General features: G+C 41.5%; 1 protein-coding gene across 1 annotated transcript in view; it reads right to left on the reverse strand.

The window, feature by feature from the left end:
- Positions 1–22,972, reverse strand: part of LOC139459291 (uncharacterized) — a 39,398-nt gene that overhangs the window by 11,612 nt on the left and 4,814 nt on the right. The window contains exons 2-4 of the mRNA XM_071240744.1: positions 2,997–3,084; positions 1,719–1,870; positions 752–1,061 (exon numbers count right to left, since the gene is read on the reverse strand). Of these exons, the coding sequence (XP_071096845.1) occupies positions 752–1,061; positions 1,719–1,870; positions 2,997–3,084 (550 nt within the window). The remainder of the gene's footprint in view (positions 1–751; positions 1,062–1,718; positions 1,871–2,996; positions 3,085–22,972) is intronic.

Here is a 22,972-nt window from a genome sequence, read left to right on the forward strand (position 1 = left end):
TCTCACCTGAGAATGAAGTACATGTTCTCTGTTCTTGCTCTCACCTGAGAATGAAGTACATGTTCTCTGTTCCTGCTCTCACCTGAGAATGAAGTACATGTCTGTTCTTGCTCTCACCTGAGAATGAAGTACATGTTCTCTGTTCTTGCTCTTACCTTAGAATGAAGTACATGTTCTCTGTTCCTGCTCTTACCAAAGAATGAAGTACATGTTCTCTATTCCTGCTATCACCTAAGAATGAAGTACATGTCTGTTATTGCTCTCACCTAAGAATGAAGTACATGTTCTCTGTTCCTGCTCTCACCTGAGAATGAAGTACATGTTCTCTGTTCCTGCTCTTACCAAAGAATGAAGTACATGTTCTCTGTTCTTGCTCTCACCTGAGAATGAAGTACATGTCTGTTCCTGCCCTCACCTGAGAATGAAGTACATGTTCTCTGTTCTTGCTCTCACCTCAGAATGAAGTACATGTCTGTTCCTGCTCTCACCTGAGAATGAAGTACATGTTCTCTGTTCTTGCTCTCACCTGAGAATGAAGTATATGTTCTCTGTTCCTGCCCTCACCTGAGAATGAAGAACATGTTCTCTGTTCCTGCCCTCACCTGAGAATGAAGTACATGTTCTCTGTTCTTGCTCTCACCTCAGAATGAAGTACGTGTCTGTTCCTGCCCTCACCTGAGAATGAAGTACATGTTCTCTGTTCTTGCTCTCACCTCAGAATGAAGTACATGTTCTCTGTTCTTGCTCTCACCTGAGAATGAAGTACATGTTCTCTGTGTTCTCGCCCTGTCGCACCAAGGGGGCCTCATACGAGTAGGTCTCCATGTACATGGCCATGGCCAACTGCTTGCGGTACTTGGGAGGCCAGGACGAGAACAGCTTGTTGCCGGCGATGAAGCGTTCCTTGTCCCTGAACTCCTTGGCCAGTACATCCCTGACTGACCGGTTGTACAGCTGTCTGTCCACCACCACCAGGTCCGTCCGCTCGTCCGATATCACGGAGGCTGTCCTGATACAGTCATCTGACGCCAGGGCCACCTCGCCGAACGGGCTACCAGCACCTACAAGATTCCAGACGTTTTGTTTGTTTGTTTGTTTGTTTGTTTGTTTGTTTAACATCGCACTCAGCAATAATCCAGCTGTATGGCGGTTCGTAAATTATCAAGTCTGGACCAGACAATCCAGTGACTGATATCATGAGCATCGATCCACGCAATTGGGATACGATGACATGCATCAACCAAAAAGGCATACTCTCATCCCCTTGTAAAAGATTAATAAAAGTAGGTGTAACATACGAACATAGGACAATCAAAGAAATACCGTTTAATACGAGAAGACACTAATGACAAAGAAGACTGGGGCAAAAGCAATAACTAGCCTTATATAGCCGGGGTGTGGGCGACAGCAGTGAATTCCAAAACAGGGATTATTCGTGGACTCAAAATTTGATATAACACTTCCCCACTGCCCTACTCACCGTCAAATTCATAGTTGTCTCCCTTACCCGTGTCAGGAACCGTTGGTGATGAGTTCGAATCCCAGATTCACCTCAAATATGAGCCTTGGTAACAGCAACACTGAACCACTGCTCTTGTTTTTCATTAAGGGGTTAAACCACAAGCGCTTGCGTATCTTTGTTCTTTCCTCCAACATAAAGCTACCACGCAGGGATGTAATTTAAATACTTCCGGTACGACGCTGAACCCCTCACTCACCCAGATGTGTGACGAAGTATCCCAGCTTGCTCCTGTCCAGTTTGCCGTCCTTGCCCTTCCGGTAGATGATGTCCAGTTCGGACTCATCCTCTCCGTCCTTGTCCTTGTTCAGGATGTAGATGGAGATCTGGCCGCCCAGGATGATGTAGAAACTGAAAACAGGTGACAGGTCATCTACAGGTTAGTTTGTTTGTTTGCTTGTTTGTTGTTTAACGCCGCACTCAGCAAAATGCCAGTTATATGACGTAGTCTGTTAATAATCGAGTCTGGACCGGGCCTTATGAATCAACCTTATTCATATGCAGGGTGTTTGATGACCACAGCCTATAAGACGTATACATGTGTATTGTGTTAGATGACCAGTAAGACGTATTCATATGTATTGTGATAGATGACCAGTAAGACGTATTCATATGTATTGTGTTAGATTACCAGTATGATGTATGTATTGAGTTTGGCGACCTACAGCCTTTTCGATGTATGCATGTACATGGTGTTAATTCTAGCGAGTCTTTCATGATGGTTTGGGGTTAATGTGCATATGTTTCAAAGACACATCGGAGATGTATTGTTCAAAACGTGCTCCCACAAGAGATACCAAGTGTCTGAGATCACATCCCAGGAGGGCACCCTGGAGAGTCTCCAGAATAACGTAATACATGATCTTTGTTTATGATTGCTCAAAAAAACTTAGAAAGCTTTCAATCAGTGTTTTGAATATTTTGGTCAGTGCAGGTCTATGGTAAAATACCTACACCACCACCCACCCAGAGAACGAAAGGAAGGAAAGCATACTGTAACAATACACCGACAGTGACAGTCAGTAGTATTTCACATACCATTTAGCTCAATTCCGAGATGCTAATTCATAATTCGATGATAACTCTTCAGATTTCCAAGAGCGTCCCGTACTCCTGCTTGTGGGTATCACCAAAGTGGTGCACGTCTAAGTGAGTGAGCGAGTTGGGTTTAACGCCGCTTTTAACAGCATTCCAGTTACATCACTGCGTGTCAGCTTAATGTGAGAGGAAAGCCCGAAGTGATGCAGGTGTCGGACGTTTATTTCGGTGAAACCCACGAGCTGACAAACCTAGAGACATAATCGGGGCGAAGCGGGATTCGAACCCACAATCATAGGTTTCTGGCGTGCCCAAGGGACGCAACTCTGCACAGCAAATCGCGGCGCCTTAGACGACTGGAACACTGTTCAAAGCAGCGTTAAACCAAACTCACTCACTCACTCACTCTGTGCTCATCCATAAACAGTTGCTATCTCACCACTCTCCCTTGTCTCCCTGCTTGATGATGACGTCATCTCGGACCTTGGTGACGAACTGACAGTTTCTGACGATGTCCATCACAATGTCTGAAACAAGGTCAATACACACTGTAATCCCTGTATTTATGACGCAGGACAATATACACATTCACACGTTATTCCTTCACACACACACACACACACACACACACACACACACACACACACACACACACACACACACACATACACACACACAGACAGACACAGAGGATTCCGTCGAGGGCAGCACCTCCAGCTGCCTGGAGAGTTGTATACAGCCACTCTGAAAGTTCATCAAACCGTATCCCCCGAGTTACCCTCCGCCATGTTTTAATATTTTCCACAATTTGAAAACCAACCGATGCGATGTGTTTGTCCTCATTTTTAAAGGTTACAAGACTACAACTGGTTTACGTTAAGCCTCTGCGCTTCATGTGCATCTAAAGCCAATGCGTTTATATGTTGCAGTCAATGTGAACAATTTTATAAATCGACTTAAATTTGACAGATTGATTGAAAATTAGGAGAACGAATTCGAAACATTTTATGTAGATTTTTATCAAACAGTGACTAAAATAACAGGCTTAAAATAAAACGAAAATCAGCGTATATATTTTTTTATTGACTACATTACAAGACGACATTTCATCGATACTGAGACCTGGTTGCCATGACGACGGTATATGGGAAATGGGGTACATGGAAAGGTATTAACCGGTCATTCACCAATATCTTTCAAGTATTGTGAGTTAAGTAAGCTGACAGTATACTACCAGTATTGTGTAGTCCGACTCCCACACCAGTCAACAGCACATATTACAATAGCAACACCAATAACGTCTTCTGTCATGGGTTAGCTAGAATTATACGCATATTCAGAGTGTGAAGGCGGTTCACTTAGGCTCGCGAAATAAATTATCTTGCTCTGGTACACTTTAAACATGTATGGCTTAGGGTAGCAACATGTATCCATATCTTTTGGTAACCACTACACATGCTGCTTCGTAGTACTATTGACGTTGATCCTGAAGCTTCCTGAAGCCAGTTCCGATTGTCTGACATGATGCATATACCTTAAGGGATAACTCAGGTCCATCTCTTATAGCCTACAAGGCGGTGGGGTAGCCTAGTGGTTACCGTGTTCGGTCGTCATTCCGAATGACCAAGTTCGATTCCCTAAGTGGATACAAAGCCCATTTCTGGTGTGCCCGCCGTGGGATTGCTGGAATATTGCTAAAAGTGGCGTAAGAGTTTACTCCTTCGCTCTTATCACCTACAGTGCACTTGTAGGCTGGAATATATCAATATCAAACCAACTGTCCCTTGCAGTATGTCACACCGGTTACAGCAGCTTGCATAAACGTTTGCTAAATGTGGGAGGAACGCCTGAAATAACACATGTATACCCCTTAACAGACACTTAACATACCAAGATTCATCATTTATGCGATTGGGATTCGAACCCACATTCAGGGGACACAGCAGCGCGGTATATAATGATTATTACAACCTAGTATTACAATACAACGAACTGGCCCATATATGTTGTGTTAATGACGTAGGTATGAGCACGAGTGGGTTTGCCGCTTTGAACAGTATTCAGTGATGTCACGATGTGTCAGCTAAATGGATCTGCGTTGGAGGGGGGGGGGGGGGGGGGGGGGGGGATCAAGCCCGGATTTGGTAAGCCTTAGACTTTTACCTCTTCCTGAAACCAAAAAACATGGGTGATGACAAACGTAGGAACACAATCAGGGGGAATCTAGAATTAGAACCCACGATCATTCGCTGATACGATCACAGGTGTCTGGCTCGCCTAAAGGGCACAAGAGCTTACTGCGGGTTATACACGAGTAGGCCACCGTCATTTGAAGAAGGAACTAATACTGTTATAATACATGCATGTTACAAAACTCCACCTGTGTCAAAGGGAGGGTTGTATTGACATGACCATGTTTAACCTGTATGGTTTGGGGAGCCATTTTGATTATACCCATAGCACTAAGCCGCAACATTAACGGCCATTATTGATATTTTGTTATGAAAATAACAATCGGTACGTCGGCTCCACATGTAGTTCTTTCTTCATATTCATCTGTTCTCCTTAACACTGCTTATAAATAATAAAACCGTTACAAATCTTAGATCTTCTCTCATAAGAAAGTGACAATTATGTTTTGTACAAACATAAGCAATGAACGTGTGCCGGGGAATACGCTACACATGTCGGTTAATACTGCTATGCGAGCGCTGTTGCAGTCCTTGGTGGATCAACGGATAGATCTCAGTGCTAAGTCTGCCGTTATTCCCATACTTTAACACAGATTTACGACAGTCGTAGCGCTAAGATCGCTTTGTTAAAAGACACCGTGGTCTCGAATCCTATCTCCCATGATAAGGCATGGTGCGTGAGTGAGTTGGGTCTGACGACGCTCTGAACAACATCATCACGACGTGTCATATTGATAGGAAGAAAGCAAAACGTGATGAGGGTCTCAAAACGTTTACGACGTTGAACACAACTAGCATGGTTTGTGTTTACAAACATAATCACACGGAATCCAAGATTCGAAGCCACGATCATATTCCTTTGGCGCTTCTAAGGAACGCAACCCTGAGCAGTGAATTGCGACACATTATGCGAATCGGCCACCCGTGTCGCCACAGTTACCAGTTACGAAAGTCTAAGATCGCTGTATGGACCGACGCCCGGCTGCTGGTTGTGTATGGCGTGAGGTATCAAGCATTCACACGTTCGTTTCGTATAAGTGAGTGAGTGAGTATGGTTTTACACCGCTTTTAGCAATATTCCAGCAATATCACGGCGGGGGACACCAGAAATGGGCGTTACACGTTGTACCCATGTCGGGAATCGAACCCGGGTCTTCGGCGTGACGAGCCAACGCTTTAACCACTAGGCTACCCGACGGTTCCCTTATGGTATTAGAGAAAGTATAACATCCCGTGAAACGTTTTGAAAGCCGTGTATATTTGAAGTACACCACGTGGAAATAAAGGTCACGTGAACCAGCAGTCCGTCGGTTGAAGTGAAAGTAGACCAGAGCCAAACTGTTTGATCTGGAAGTGTAATGTCGTGATTTGATGTCGTCAATATGGCCGACATTTCCCTTATCGCCTTCAGTGGATATTGAGGAAAAGCTATCAATCACAGCCCAACACTATTCAGTATCCGCTGGGACATGTGCACAGAGAATGACAGTTTATGGGAAGACATATTGATCGAGTTTGTCAATGTAATATCTAATAATCCAATATTTCAATAACTCCACTCGTGCTTGGCGGAATCTGTATGTTAGGTGTAACTAGGGGTCTGTTTGCGGGGAGTAGCACTGCTATTGCCTGGTAGGCAGGACTAGTTCTTGTTTGGTGTCGTCCCAAGAAATAGAGAAAGGAGCTTCTTTGGGCGAGGATTTTATAGATGGTCTGCCGTATGTCGTAATATGCGTGTGTGGATTGTGTGTGTGTGTGTGTGTGTGTGTGTGTGTGTGTGTGTGTGTGTGTGTGTGTGTGTGTGTGTGTGTGTGTGCGCGTGTGCGTGTGTGTGCGTGTGCGTGTGTGTGTGTGTGTGTGTGGATATGTGTATTGGTGGGTGTGCGGGCACGTGTAGGTTCTAACACCGTTATCCACTTGCTTGATAACGGTGTTAGAACCTACACCGAAACATCGCTCTTAATTGTAATAAAGAAGTTGTTCATCCATAAATTCTTTTCCTTACTTAGTACTCCAACTTCTAAATGCCTATCAAAGAAGTTACATCACGGTGGTCTGTAAATAGCCTTGTCTTGACCAAACAGTCCAGAGACGGATAATGTGAGCAACGATCCTCGGGAATCAATGACCCGAGTCTTAAGCAGTTTGCAATGTATCTGAAATATATTACACTGTTTGTGAGACGAGCATATGCATGCGCTGCTGTTAACGACATTGAATTACTCTCAGCTAGTATTGATTGCAATAAATCAACACTTTGAACCGGTAATCTTTCAATATTGATCGTTTCCGTGGAGTGATCCGTATTTGGTAATCATTTTGTTGCATACTGTTAGCGATAAAATGATATATTACGTCGTTCAAATTAAGATTGATATGATCTTTACTTTATAAGAAGGGGATGAACTCGTAGAAAAGTCCATTTATAATACCCCGGACTTCATCCACCAAATGAATGCTAATGTTTCTATTGTTACTGCCAGTCAATGAGTCAGTGTGCATAATTTTCATTCTCAGCTCCCAGGGGAGTATACAACCAAACCTAAGAGTGGCGCAAGAAGACATATTACAATCTCTTCCTACCGGATACCCATTCATTGCTGGCTTTACATCATAGGGGCGATCGGGTAGCCTAGTGGTTAAAGCGTTCGCTCGTCACGCCGAAGACCCGGGTTCGATTCCCGACATGGGTCAGTGTGTGAAGCCCATTTCTGGTGTCCCCCGCCGTGATATTGCTGGAATATTGCTAAAAGCGGCGTAAAACCTTACTAACTCACTTTATATTATATCAACAGTCACGATTAATAGTATTAATTCATATTTTCTTTTGGAAAGAAACATTCATAAAAAATAGTTGCCGGGATATTCCCAGCTACCTTTGCTATAATAGGGGAGCAATTGACTTGCCTCAGCATGTGTTTGTGACGGTACCACCGGTGAGGCAGGATACGCTCACCTTTCCGAGTAACACGTAGTATCATCACTATCTGATAGTGATTCATTAACACCAACTCATGATTTACACGGAATCAGTCAGTCGACTCTGTTTGGGGCAGGGATTTCTTATGAATATGGAAAGGGTTTATTCCCTTTTATTTATCTATTTTATTTATTTCTATATTAGGATAAATAAGCAATAGTTCATTTCAATGACGTGTGTTAGTCCTGTCATATCTGTTACAAACAACGTGATTATATTAAATTTGTTAAAATTTAACAAGATGAGATGCGAAACCCTCACTTTAGACAGTACAGCACTTTCCTGACACCATTAGTCTGCATACTGGTGGAGATATGTTGAGTGAGTGAATTTGGTTTAACGCCGCTTTTAACAGTATTCCAGTTATATCACGGCGTGTCAGCTTAATGTGGGAGGAAAGCCCGAAGTGATGCAGGTGTCAGACGTTTATCACTTCGGTGAAACCCACGAGCACGGGTATGGTGCTGACAAACCTAGAAACATAATCGGGGCGAACCGGGATTCGAACCAACAATCATAGGTTTCTGGCGTCCCAAGGGACGCAACTCTTCACAGCGAATCGCGGCGCCTTGGACGACTGGGCCACCCGTGCCCCCCGATATGTTGAGGAAGCCGACCAGGCTTTCATCGGCACAGAGGAGTCGGGGATCCGGAGTGTTTCCAAATCATAGCTATACCTAAGCTAAGTACTCTGATGGCATAACCGGGTATCCTTATGCCATAACATGGTGAATTATTTTTTTAGAGCCGTTTTTATTACTAATCTCGTTATAGAAATTCGTTATAGAAAAAGAATTCGAAAGGTTTTTATCCAGCTGATGTATGAATGTAGTTTATCAATTTCGCGGACTGAATTAGGAGATGAACATGCTGTGTTTACAATGTAGGGCTTGGTTACCTGTAGATTTAATACCACTTAATTGAATTTGGAACCGAACGCGCAGCGTGAGGTTTCAAATGTTACATTTAACGGGGTTAAATCGACATGTACAGGTAACCTAGGTCTACATTTAAAACACAGTATGTTTGTTTCCATTCTACCATGACTAAATAAAACGCGAATTCTTTGTTGTTAGCAAATACATTGAGTGAAGCGGCATGGGTTGAGTCCAGTGTTTTGAGTGGGTTGTCGATCTGAATTACGGAATGACCGACCACAGCTTCTAAAAAATATATGGCGATCTATATGCTCAATCAGTTTGTTTACATCGTAATACTTCACACGAACGTATGACCGGCACTGGGGGAATGTAGCACAGCAACTTGGCAAGCTGGCATTGTGTGGGCATCCCCTAAAGAAAACTAAGTAAGCCTTGCAAAGGTTTCATTCTACACCGAACGTGCCTAATATGGCTTTATATCGCTCAATGTGACGCAAAAGATATGGCGTCACAGTCGTATATAGAATAGCACCAAATAGCAAGCTCACAGTTGTCCTCAAAACTTGATATACATATTCTAGATTTCTATCGTGTTTTCTGCACGATATGTACTGTCACGCATCCTTTGAAAAGTCACCGCAATTTAGCATTTTGTTTTCTATAATCATTCATAATTATTTAGATATGCCTACCGTCAAGGACTGTAATAGTTCAAAATTATTCTTAAAAAATTAACTTCTTTCAATCAGAGGGGGTTTATTGTGACTTGAAGCCTGTGAGTGACCAATCACAATCGAGCATTCTCCGAATTCAAGGTAGACTATTCAGACTGATACAGAATTTTATAAGATATGAGTTTTGTTGTCAGTTTACATTACATAATATATAAGACATTTGAAGGTAGCTTCACGCTGACGTCATTCTGAGCCCATCATAGAATGATCCGCACAATATCTTCAGTTTCCAATTACATTGTCTTAATATAAAGCTAGTTTTTTCCAGAATAACGATGACATTAGGCGCAACAATTAACATGGTCTTAATATAAACAGTTAACATTGCCTTTATATATAGTTAGTTTTCCAGTACGACGATGACATTAGACGCAACAATTAACAAGGTCTTAATATAAATAGTTAACATTGCCTTAATATTAAGTTAGTTTTCCAGTACGACGATGACATTAGACGCAACAATTAACAAGGTCTTGATATAAACAGTTAACATTGCCTTAATATATAGTTAGTTTTCCAGTATGACGATGACAATAGACGCAACAATTAACAAGGTCTTGATATAAACAGTTAACATTGCCTTAATATATAGTTAGTTTTCCAGTATGACGATGACATTAGATGCATCAATTAACAAGGTCTTGATATAAACAGTTAACATTATTTTAATATTAAGTTAGTTTTCCAGTATGACGATGGCATAAGACGCAACAATTAACAAGGTCTTGATATAAACAGTTAACATTGCCTTAATATATAGTTAGTTTTCCAGTATGACGATGACATTAGACGCAACAATTAACAAGGTCTTACTATAAACAGTTAACATTGCCTTTATATATAGTTAGTTTTCCAGTACGACGATGACATTAGATGCAACAATTAACAAGGTCTTGATATAAACAGTTAACATAGCCTTAATATATAGTTAGTTTTCCAGTATGACGATGACATTAGATGCAACAATGAACAAGGTCTTACTATAAACAGTTAACATTGCCTTAACATATAGTTAGTTTTCCAGTGCGACGATGACATTAGACGCGACAATTAACAAGGTCTTAATCTAAGCAGTTAACATTGCCTTAATATTAAGTTAGTTTTCCAGTACGACGATGACATTAGACGCAGATATCATACGCTGATCCAGGTTCTCTTTGAAGTTGTCGCCCAAAGTGGAACTATGTGATTAAATGCCACGTGTGCATGACATTAGTGTGGTTAAATGAGCCCTCTCGTCCCGGCCAGGGTTTCAATTTCACTTGTAATGCCATCATATGTTTGCGCAGCGTGATCACAACTACATCCAGCCAGCCCTAAGCCCTCCCTTTACATCACGCCCTAGAGACAATGGCCGCGTGTTTGTTGTGCATACACCACAGTGGTTAAGTGTGTTTGCCATCGTACCTTAATCTTAAGACTAGAAGTAAACACTTATGTTGTTCTGCCTACAATTCATGTCGTACCCCTGTGTGTTGTGTGGAGTGATTTTATACTTTGTGTTTATGGACAGGCCGCGCCGGGCGGGAGACGACTGGCGGCCCGGTGACAGGTATAGATAGCTCCCTCGGGACTTATGAAACATGTACAAAGATGGCAATAAATATTGAACAAAAAGGATTTGTAGACAGACAAGTCATCATATACAAACAGAATCAATCATTCTCTTACCATATTACCATATACAAAGTACAGGGTCCATCTTTCTTTTACCAGATTACCATCTACAAAGTACAGGGTCAATCATTCTCTAGTCAGATTACCATATACAAAGTACAGGGTCAATCATTCTCTTACTGTATTATCATATACAAAGTACAGGGCCAATCATTCTCTTACTGTATTATCATATACAAAGTACAGGGTCAATCATTCTCTTACTGTATTATCATATACAAAGTACAGGGCCAATCATTCTCTTACTGTATTATCATATACAAAGTACAGGGTCAATCTTTCTTTTACCAGATTACCATATACAAAGTACAGAGTCAATCTTTATTTTACCGGATTATCATATACAAAATACATGGCCAATCATTCTTTGACTATATTACCATATACAAAACTACAGGGTCAATCATTTTTTTACATCAACCCATCTCCTACAAGATTATCTTTTAAAAAAACAGTCAATTATTCACTTATCGGAATTTCATTTTCTTTTATCGTGAAAACGCTTCGTTCTTCATTGTTCTTTGAGATGTATCGCGTAGCTATCTTATATTTCACGATAAAACATTGTTCTATCATGACGTCATTTCTGGAGATTCGAATATGCGCTCGCGACTTGATGCATATATGACGTCGTAAATTGGACGACGTTATTTGTTCGAGGGAAAAGTCCAGAGAGTTGTTACCCATAGATGTAGCTGGACAGCGCAGATGGACGCAATGGCTGAACGATTCGCATCCAAAAGTGGGAGAGATGTGACAATCGGTATTAGGAGAAAAGGTACAGATAATAGACGTGAGGATTGTGTGAGTATGCGGAAAATACCAAACTTAACCCACCTGTTCGTAAAATGGACTTGTCCGACAGTTCCGCGGTCGGATTGTGTTGAGGAAGTTATCGTTTTTAAAATTTGGGTAAATATTAAAGCTTGTACATTTTATCAACATTCTTAAAGAGGCTGTACATAACGACTCGTAGTCGTTGTTTATCATACAATAAAGCGCCCCTCGTGGTTTATTCTCCCTGCAGTGTTTTATTGCACGATAAAAAAGACCATGGGTTGAGATATAAACATTATTTACAGCCTCTTTAGAACGTTGATAAAATGTACAAACTTAAAACCTCGTCGTTTATTTCTTAAGTCAAAATAATTCCTAAATCTCAATCAGTTGGTCTGATTAAATTTCTTTTATGAAACACACGCAGATCAGAGGGGAGGGGGAGGGGGTGGTTGTCCGGGTGGGGGTACGCAGCCCAACCTATGAAACATACTAATCACGTTAACTGAAAAACGAACATTCAATACCCATACGGTTAGAAATGACTGAGTTCTTAAAAAGTCGTATACAGTAATTTTGACACTTTCTTCGTAAAATCAGCATGACGTACCTGCTCGTATAATATAATCTCTATGATTTCAGCACAAATAATATTATTATTTGACGAAAGTTGTTTCCCGAATGATTTATTTGCATTCAACCAACATTTTGTTATTTTGCCCCCCCCCCCCTAAACAAAAAAAAACAAAACAAACAAACTTGTGTGCACCCTCCCCGACCCCACCCTATTGCACTTATGTGAAATATATGCGTTGTCAACCATTTATCACCACACAAGACAGAACCCCGGCCCTCGCTACATCACATCAGTTACAGCTATCACTGATTGCTATCTCTAGTTTTATCGATCAATATGGCTTTCCTTTACATCAAACATCACTTACACACACACACATTAAACTTCACTTCAAAGGCGTAACTATCCAATAATACGACCCGACTCTCAGCGGTGATAAACAGGCGTAATGAAACTGTTGACAGTACAGGAAGGTGTTGTAATTACTGATAACCAGAGGTCAACTAGGCGTTACGGGTAATTGCTACGGTAAATCTCCATACACCTCTTATTGCTGGATAAACCACTACGGCAGGATCGTCGTGGTACAGGGCGTGTCCCTGCTGACGACGTGGGCAGGTTATCATTGACAGCGGGTCGTAAAGCACTCGGAGCCACTTGGCATATTTCGCAAACTGCATAATACCAAGGGCAGTAATGGAGAAGTAATATTGCGTGAAATCACTATGAAGCATATAACGCGCAGTCCCACTGCATATAGTTCGTACAACATGACGCCTGTTTTTGAAGAATAATTCTGCGCTTAACAGAAATTAGATATTCCCCCAACCAAAGATAAAACAATCTGAACAATTTCATAAGATTTGTGTTGTGTTGTTTTATAGTCATGTGCACGAAAATATTTCCAATATGGATTCCTGTCAGTGCTGGCCGTTTTCGTTTCAGACGAGTCGACCATAAAGCAGTTCATGACAGCTGTGTTTGAAAAATAATTCTGTGCTAAACAAAAGGTACATATTCCCCAAAGCAAAGGTAAAACAATTTTATAAGAATTGCTAACCCCTCCCGATCGAGTTGTGTCGTGTTATAGTCACGTACACGAAAATACTTCCAATATGGATTCCTGCCAGTCTCTGACGAGTCGACCGTAATGTAATTCCGCCAACCTCTTACCCTGAATTCGTGGGTTAAAGAGAAGCTCGCGATTTTGTCATTGTCATTGTTATGCGCAACGTACCACGATGACACGGAATATACCAAGTTAGCCATCCTGATCACCCGATCAAGAGTCGCCTCTTACGGGTACCATTTCTGACCCATCTTCCCGAGGCAAGTGAGTAAACTGACTATAAAAGTCCAGTTTCCACTCTTGCCGAACTAGGCTGGTATTATGGAGTTACATTTTGGCTGGACTAACGAGTCTATGCATAGTCCAATCAAAATCGCGCACTGAAATCGAAATCCGGTTCGTAAAATGTCATGCAGATTTCGGTCGACTGCAGGATTTGCAAAGCATGTGCACAGCTAACTCGTTGTCAACAGATATTTTCGAAATCTTTTCATTTTTTTTATCAAGGGGCTCACGTGATTTGATGCACTTCGCGAGGTAAGACTCGTTTTATCACAATATAGATCTTGATTATCGATCAGATCGTCTTGACTGGGTGCCACCGTTTTGTTTGAAGCAAATGCAAATGATACGAGAGGTTGAATCTGATTGGGCAATAGGAGAGGCATAGAAAGGACATAACTCGTAATAGCCACTGGTGGCGCTACGATCGAGCCCAGGAATTCCAGCCTAGTTCGGCAAGGGTGGAAACCGGACTTTTAAAGTCAGTTAACCCTCTTGCCTCGGGAAGATGATTCTGACCCGGAATCCCCACTAGATCTCGAATGAGTGAGTGAGAACTTAAATGGCGACCTACATGCACGTGTGTGTGAGTGTGTTTGGCTGCTTGTACAAGTCCGGACTAATACCGATTTCTAGTGCTAGCCCCCTGAGATACTAGGCCGCAGTTTAACATGAATACCCCACACAGACACAGTATACTGACTCCGAGCCGACCGTCTTTGTTTTAGCCCCTTAATGCTGAGCCCCAGGGAGGGTAACAAAAAGTACCATCTTTTAACGTCTTTGCAGCCGGGGATAGAACCCCGGACCTTCCGCTCTAGATCTCCGGCAGACGCTCCACCACTAGACCATGGATGCGGTTTAACGCAACCCGTAGACGTTCAGCACGTTAATGAACCCACGAACAAGGGTATGGTGTGTGACCATGTTTCTTGCTAAACCGCCTGGCAAAGGAAAGCACACATCGATGTCTTATGGTGGCTAAAATGGAAACAAACAAGACATGATTATACGATGATGTGTTTCATTCTGGTATATTATTTTGCACTGTTTCGGCGTCTGTTTTCAGCTATGCTTATGTTTTTTTACGTTTGTAATATTTTGGTCAAATCCCCATTCTCATGTGTATACTTAAAGTTTCGTTCGTCCGGCGGCTTATGCGCGAATCTGGGATTGATATAAGCTTATATTTGACCAACATGACTTTCTTGTACAGCTCTCACGACTCCTGATGACGAGAAGTGACACGGTAAGGGCTCGGTGACATAATTGTACTCTCACAGTTATTTTCGCGTGACCTGGAGAAAAATCAATCTTTATGCGTAACTTGAAAATTAACTTTTTTTTGTCACATATTGACTGCCGTTATTGCCAGTCCCACACAACATAAACACCTCAGTGTCCATGCCAGGTTGCTGGAACCGGTCTGTTACTGACAGAATATTTATTGTCACCCGTTTCCTTTACTTAAATGTGGCGTTACGACTGGCAGCTGCAAGAGGCCATCGTGACCACTGAAACAAACATGGCAGTCCTAGCTACTGACAGACAGACATACATTTCTTCCAGTCTCACCTCAGATATCGCGACCACTGAAACAAACATGGCAGTCCTACCTACTTACAGACAGACATACATTTCTTCCAGTCTCACCTCAGATATCGCGACCACTGAAACAAACATGGCAGTCCTAGCTACTGACAGACAGACATACATTTCTTCCAGTCTCACCTCAGATATTATGTACGATTTGATAAAAACTGAGCCTCTTCACGTGGCTTATAAAACGATCAATAATATATAGACATGCGTGATAAAATACCTTAAAATATATTTATTTTATCATTTAGCTAGAGTATAGCATATCGTTCCTAAAACACATCATGGCATGGCAAACCAAGGTACCTGTATTCAGTCTCAGAAATTCGCTCTAATCCGAGATGTCTAAATATCGTTGAGGATAATCACATCGCTACTGATAGTGTATCCTATGGACTGCATGCAGTAATATTTTTACTTTTTTTAATTACTGCACAGTGAGATTTTAAATTAGCTTTATCATATGTATAGGCTAGTCAGAAATGGTTCCGGTGTTAATGCGACGCTGCAACTGCATTGACTCGTGTACATTCATATGAATCATTGCATTTGGTACTTTGTTAAATAGTTCCCCATCTTAAGGATGGGGGGGGGAGGACAACTCGATTTCTTTAACGGCAGGTGGGAAGGGTTATCAACCCCCTTTAGCTGCAATTTACACCTACTGCAATATGTTGTCGCGAGTTGGCAGGTGATAACATCACATACACGATAAGAAGACAAGTGTGACAATAATGAAGAGATCAAGTGAACACAAACACAACAGATGGATGAATAAATGGATTGGATTGATGATGGCTAGTTCGAATAATATGTGAGTGAGCTGGTTTTAACGCCTCTTTTAACAGTATTCCAGTTTTATCGCGGCATGTCAGTTTAATGTGGGAGGAAAGTCCGAAGTGATGCAGGTCTAAGAAGTTTACCGCTTCGGTGACACCCACGAGCACGGGGATGGTGCTGACAAACCTAGAAACCTAATCGGGGCGAACCGTGAATCGAACCAACAATCATAGGTTTCTGGCGTGCCCAAGGGACGCAACTCTGCACAGCGAATCGCGGCGCCTTAGACGACTGGGCCACCCGTGCCCCCGCGTGTAGAGTGGCCAAGGACCCTGAGCTGATGATGAGCCTAACCAGCGAGGATCACCCAAACCCTCTTTACTGCATTTTATATTTTAATCTGTACATAATAATAATTGTATATTTGTTCAATTGGTAAACAGGACATTGCATAATTACTTCATATGTTAGACAAATACCATTTTATTAAAAGTATTACACTCAAGATGGTTAAATGGTCGCCAATGGAAGAAAACGACTGATATGATACGGACGGAATCGTCCAGTCTGCTCTTCAATCAACTTCTTGCACTTCACAGTTCGTGACGACACTCCCCGCTCCGAGATATGTGGGACTGGAAGTTCGCACGACTTGATCAGATAGAAGCCGTTTGTGATCAATTGGATCAACTCTAGATTTGCACAATCACCTGACTGATGGCCTAGACACACTCTGGGATCATACAGTCAACTACGTGGATTGCCTCAAGTAGGTTTAAGTACCTGTTTACAAGGGCTGAAGCAGCAAAATAACATCAGTCATCAGGAAAATATATTTTTTAGATATGTCTACACACTCATGTGTGATTTTCAAGTGTGTTATTATTTGAACCAGTTCTATGTTCGTAAAAATATTGATGAATCTATTTACATACTGTGTCATTATGGATGGGTTTCTTGATCGATGCATTCTTAATTCTCCCTTGTGAGGGGTTCACGACCCGTAATCAAGGGTGGGAAATGAAGCAGATAAAGGGTGGCTGGAGTATTGACAGGGCATGGCCATATATGATTCCATAAACAGTCCGTTTATCCGGACGCCTCCGTCCCATACGAAATCTTCCTGATTAACAACTCTCTGGATAAATGAATTATATTTTCTTAAAGATATTGAGATGCTCCGACCTATAATCGTCCAGAACGTAGGATTTTTGTATGGATAAAGTCTGGACAATAAAGATTTCACTGTACGTATATTATTTTCATCAGGTCTGAGTAAAATTATGAGCCACAGGAAACCTCTTTTGGAACCTGCGTTCGCATTGGCCTATTATTTTTCAACCAAACTAATATTTACATCACGAAAATGTTGCAACGATTACTTAAAAATCAGTCACAGATCCTGGGTATGTCTGTACATACTCGTCAGAAGTTGACACCTACCCAACATGCGTGCAAAGATTCACTTCAACATGTACCCGTGAAGATCCGGGGTAGAATAGGTCTTCAGAAACCCATGCTTGCCGTAAAAGGCGACTGTGCTTGTCGTAAGAGGCGACTAACGGGATCGGGTGGTCAGGCTCGCTGACGTGGTTCATGGATGTCATCGTATCCTATCTGCGTGGATCTATGTTCATGATGTCAATCACTGGATTGTCTGGTCCAAACCAGATTATTTGCAGGTCGCCGTCACATACCTGGAATATTGCTGAGTACGGCATTAAACAAACAAACAAACAAACAAACAAACCAAACTTCAACATGTAGCCGATGCACATGTCAACAATACATTATTCCGTCATGATGTCTGGATACAATACTAAAAAAAGAATTTATGACAGATCTTCCTTAATTACACTTTGGTCTACTGACTTGAGTGTCCACATTTCAACACACCAAACTTCGCCTCACCTCACCTCACCTCACCTCACCTCACCTCACCTTTAACGCCACGTTAAACCCCATTTCACCTAACATCTCGCTAAATGATTACCTCTGCTTTATAATGCCACATCGGATACAGTTAGTTTAACGCCGCTTTTAACAGTATTCCAGTTGTATCACGGCGTGTCAGCTTAATGGGGGAGGAAAGCCCGAAGCGATGCAGGTCTCAGACGTTTACCACTTCCGTGAAACCCACGAGCACAGGTATGGTGCTGATGAACCTAGAAACATAATCGGGGCGAAGCGGGATTCAAACCCACGATCACAGGTATCTGGCGTGCCCAAGGGACACAACCCTGCACAGCGAATCGCGGCGCCTTAGATGACTGGGCCACCCGTGCCCCCCCCCCCCGCCCCCCCCCCTCTCGGGTTAGAGATATTTTCACATTACCTGAACTCTGGACCAGACCTTACCGCCATGTTAAATACAAACGCAAACACACTTTTAACCTTTCGACATGTCTCTATTGACAGTCCAAGTCTGTATAGGTAATTCTCATTCTAACAAGACCGTGACATCCACGAGTTTGTATAAGGTCTAAAAGTAAATCCTTTCATTAAGTCACGACCAGGATGACTAACAAATACAATCAGACAATTCATATCCACATAGGATAATTTAACAAACGCCAAAAACAGATATCCTTTAGTAGGATGTGTTTTAATTGATACGTACGTGTATAAAGATAGGTAAGACAACTTGTGAAATAACATGATTAAACGTGTTCATTACATTTCGTTGGTGTGATAAAAACATCGACGCTTTCAAGATACACGTGTCTGAAGTCCCTTGTTATTGTGGTGGGATGGATGTTTATGTACCCAGATATCTAAAGGCATATATATGACAGTTGGGGGTGTGTTATTGTATGTGTATCGTTAATCAAGTTGACTTTGGTTGTGTTTGTCTTGATTTTCTCCCTGCAAACGCTCTCTATGTCAATAGTAAGAGGGTGTGTGGGGGTCAGAGGGGGTAGGCGACAGAAAAAATACCGGCATCTGCTCTTAGACTGAACGTCGTCTAACTATATATAGACACGTTTGCATTTTCAGTGTTCTAGTTCACGGGTCGTTGCATTCAATGGTTGTCACAATACTGGGGAAGGCCAAACGGTCGTGAGAGGTATGACCAACTTATACCGGCATGAATAAGGACTTATACTGATACAGATTGTGGTCGTGGCTTCTTTATTCGTGTTATTCATTGAGAGCGCTATTTCGCTGGTTGCCACAGAGTTCATGGCATAAATAAAGGCTAAGAACATGGGTGTTACCGCGGCAAGCAGTACTCACAACACTGCTCGGAGTCAGTTAGTTTGATATTTGTACCATAACACTTCATTACCTCGACTGTATAATTTTGTTAATATAGAAAAAACACACATACTAAGAAAGTGCCTAGTCATATTTAAATTTACATTGAATAAAAATCAAAATACTTACAGAAATATTTGAATAGGCATGCACAACTGAACATAAACAGCCGGACAAAAGAAAGTACACACCTGTGTGTGATCGTTACTTAAAATGAAACAAGCAAGAAATGGTTATTCGATGGTGATGTATTTTATACGGGTGTCATAGTTGTGTTTTGGACATTAGGTTTGCAGTGTTTCGGCGATTGTTTTCATGACGTTTGTAATTATGTTTGTCACAGCCAATTTTCAAGTGTATACTTTATTTTGCCCGGTATGTTAGCAGTATGTCAAACATATTTCTAATGATATTATTTACAATAGTGTTGTTTTATGTTTGTTTGGTTTTTTAATAAGGAAGGGTATCTAGTTCCAATCATTGCTAGGAAGGTCCGGGGTTCGATCCCCGGCCGCGTCATACCAAAAGACGTTAAAAGATGGTACTTGTTGTTACCCTGTCTGGCGTTCGGCATTAAGGGGCTAAAACAAGGACTGGTCGGCTCGGAGTATACTGTGTCTGAGTGGGGTATTCATGTTAAACTGCGGCATGGTATCTCAGTGTGCTAGCACTATAAATCGGCATCAGTCCGGACTAGTACAAGCAGCCACACACACACACACACACACACACACACACACACACACGTGCATGCACGTCGCCATATAAGTGCAATAATCTTGAACTCGACGTTAAACCCCATTTTACCTCACCTCACCTCCAATCATTGCTATCAATGCTGTTCAATGTCAGAGAAACGAACCACATTCCCCTAGATTAATCCCATAAAAGTAACTTGGTTTTGTCTGGTGATATAGATTGTGTGCATATGGGGTCGAATTAGTCTCACACATGAACATTTCTTTCTTAACTTTGGCACGCGAACGCAAGGACAAATGATTTTCTAATGTAGACAAGTCAGCCAAGGCCGATTGCTGGGCCCATGTCATTTCCCATTAACTGCTTACTTTCTCCCATACACAGACCTAGCGTATGGCGAGGTTTATTGTACGCCATGCGTCATCTTACAATGTGGTCACGGACATTCATTGATCTGTCGGTAATAACACACTGGCATGTATGACAATAGATGTTATTAACACGTAGCCTGTGTTGCTAATTAGCTACAAGCTCTTATAACGCATGTGTCACAATATATCCAGTGACATTAGAGTCTTGCATTCACGATTACCGATCTTAGAATTATCCTTAACCGCCTGCATGTTATCAGAAATTAGAGGGACACTATAACTTGATCATGTCCTCATATTGTTTGACGACGGGCCATTATCACGCCCGTTGTTAGGTGACGTCATATTGATGTTCAATAGTGACGTCATCTGGTTTGTTCTCTGACGTTTTCCTATTAGTAAAAGTGGTTTTATTTGATAACAAATTCTATCTATATTAGCTATAATAACGGTAACGCTATTTTTAAGGGAATTATCATTTGCAGAAGCCCTCGCGCTTTTCAACTGCACTCCTTCGTCGGTTAGTTAATGGAAGACGTCGGGCTTCTGTAAATCATAATGCCCTGAAAAATAGCGTTACCCTTATAATATACCAATGTTATAAATCGTTTTAAATGTTATAGATCATTTTAAGTAGATCATTCCCATACGTTTTTCAGACAGTTTTTATGAATATAAGGGTAACGCTATTTTTCAGGTCATTATCATTTGTAGAAGCCCGAGGTTTTCCATTAACTGCCCGACGAAGGCATCAAATAAAAAGAAACAACAACATCGGTTTTGAAACATTTACGGCAATCAACACGAATGTCACTGACCACGTTTTACAAATATGGACACGTCATAGAACAAACCAGATGACGTCACTATAATACGTGACGTCATTTTCTCTAGCCTATGACGTCACCGAACTACGGGCTTGATAATGGCCCGTCGTCAAGCAATATGAGGGCATTATCAAGTTACAGTGGCCCGCTCATTTCTGATAACGTGCGGGCGGTTTGATGATAATTCTATCCATTTTAGCTATAATACATATTTTGCACCGAGCTGATGAATTTCACGAAACTATGGTAGCCCTGCAGCTGCTTTGATAATAACGAAAAAATATGTTAAACACCGACTGAATTGTTCAATATAAAACAGGAAATTTGCAGCTGGAGTCTTTTGTGGGGGATTTGTTACGTTACTGCACAAAGCTTGTGTGTGCCCTAAACCTTAAATGTCACGCCTCCGTTACCTGTGAGGCTCTTGGCAGTAAAATATCCACCATCCAATCTGAATTTCACCCCTGTGCTAGATATATACATTGCACGAGTACGGGGAACACTTGTCCCGCTTGCCACCTTCATTAAAAACAGCTCTCCAATGAAACCATAAATCGCCTGTGTGTTAGCTGGTACTTGAAACGACCATAATGACATTATGTGTGTGTCACTCATAGATTATACAAATATAGCCCTGCTGTTCATATTGTTGGCATAACGTGTTGCTAGATTTTAAATTATCTTTCTGTTTATTAATGTCGTTGTAAATATCGTCCTTCTATATACCTGTCCTTGAACATTCAGTTATGATATTATTTATTATCTGTGCCAATAAGACCAATAAGATAAGCAACAACCCACCCTGTCCTACTATATAATCTCCTACATATTATTGCAATCTAAATAATAATACCTGTCTTGTGACGCCCTGTCGTAGGGTTGTCTTCATTTGAACACTGATAACGAAATTGAAATTATATGCGCGTAATAATCCTAAATAATATGAATTTTGTATATATATTGTCCCAAAGGCATAATATAGCTTCATAATGTCATAATTCATGCATTTAATCCATGTAAATGTTTTTGATTGACTTAAACTAGATAAATATAAGCGAAAAAACCCTTTCCATATTCATAAGAAATCTCTGCCAAAAACAGTCAATTGCACAATTCCGACTATATCATCAGCACGTGCTTATGAATCGGTGACGCCCATCACACACACATGCAAAGGCAAGACAATTGTTCATTTAAAAATGACGGGAACATTTGGTAAAGGTCTAAATAAGAATAGCATCGGCCATCCTTTTGTCATTGACGTACCAAGCTGTACCAGATTAGCATAACCATGATTATAATGTGCTATTGTTGAATAACAACATACATTTAGCGGAGCTATCAACCACTCGTTTGTTTTGTTCACATTCAAATAGTTACAGGTTACAGGGTTATTACATTCGAGTAGTCACACAGTTTACCGGGTATATATCATTCGAGTAGTCACACAGGCTACAAGGTTATAACATTCGAGTAGTCACACAGGTTACAGGGTTATAACATTCGAGTAGTCACACAGGCTACCGTGTTATAACATTCGAGTAGTCACACAGGTTACATGGTTATAACATTGGAGAAGTCACACAGGTTACCGGGTTATAACATTGGAGAAGTCACACAGGTTACCGGGTTATAACATTCGAGTAATCACACAGGCTACCGTGATATAACATTCGAGTAGTCACACAGGTTACCGTCATATAACATTCGAG

This window comes from Haliotis cracherodii, unplaced genomic scaffold, assembly GCF_022045235.1.
Source record: "Haliotis cracherodii isolate W230 unplaced genomic scaffold, xgHalCrac1.p SCAF_13, whole genome shotgun sequence".
NCBI lineage: Eukaryota > Metazoa > Mollusca > Gastropoda > Lepetellida > Haliotidae > Haliotis > Haliotis cracherodii.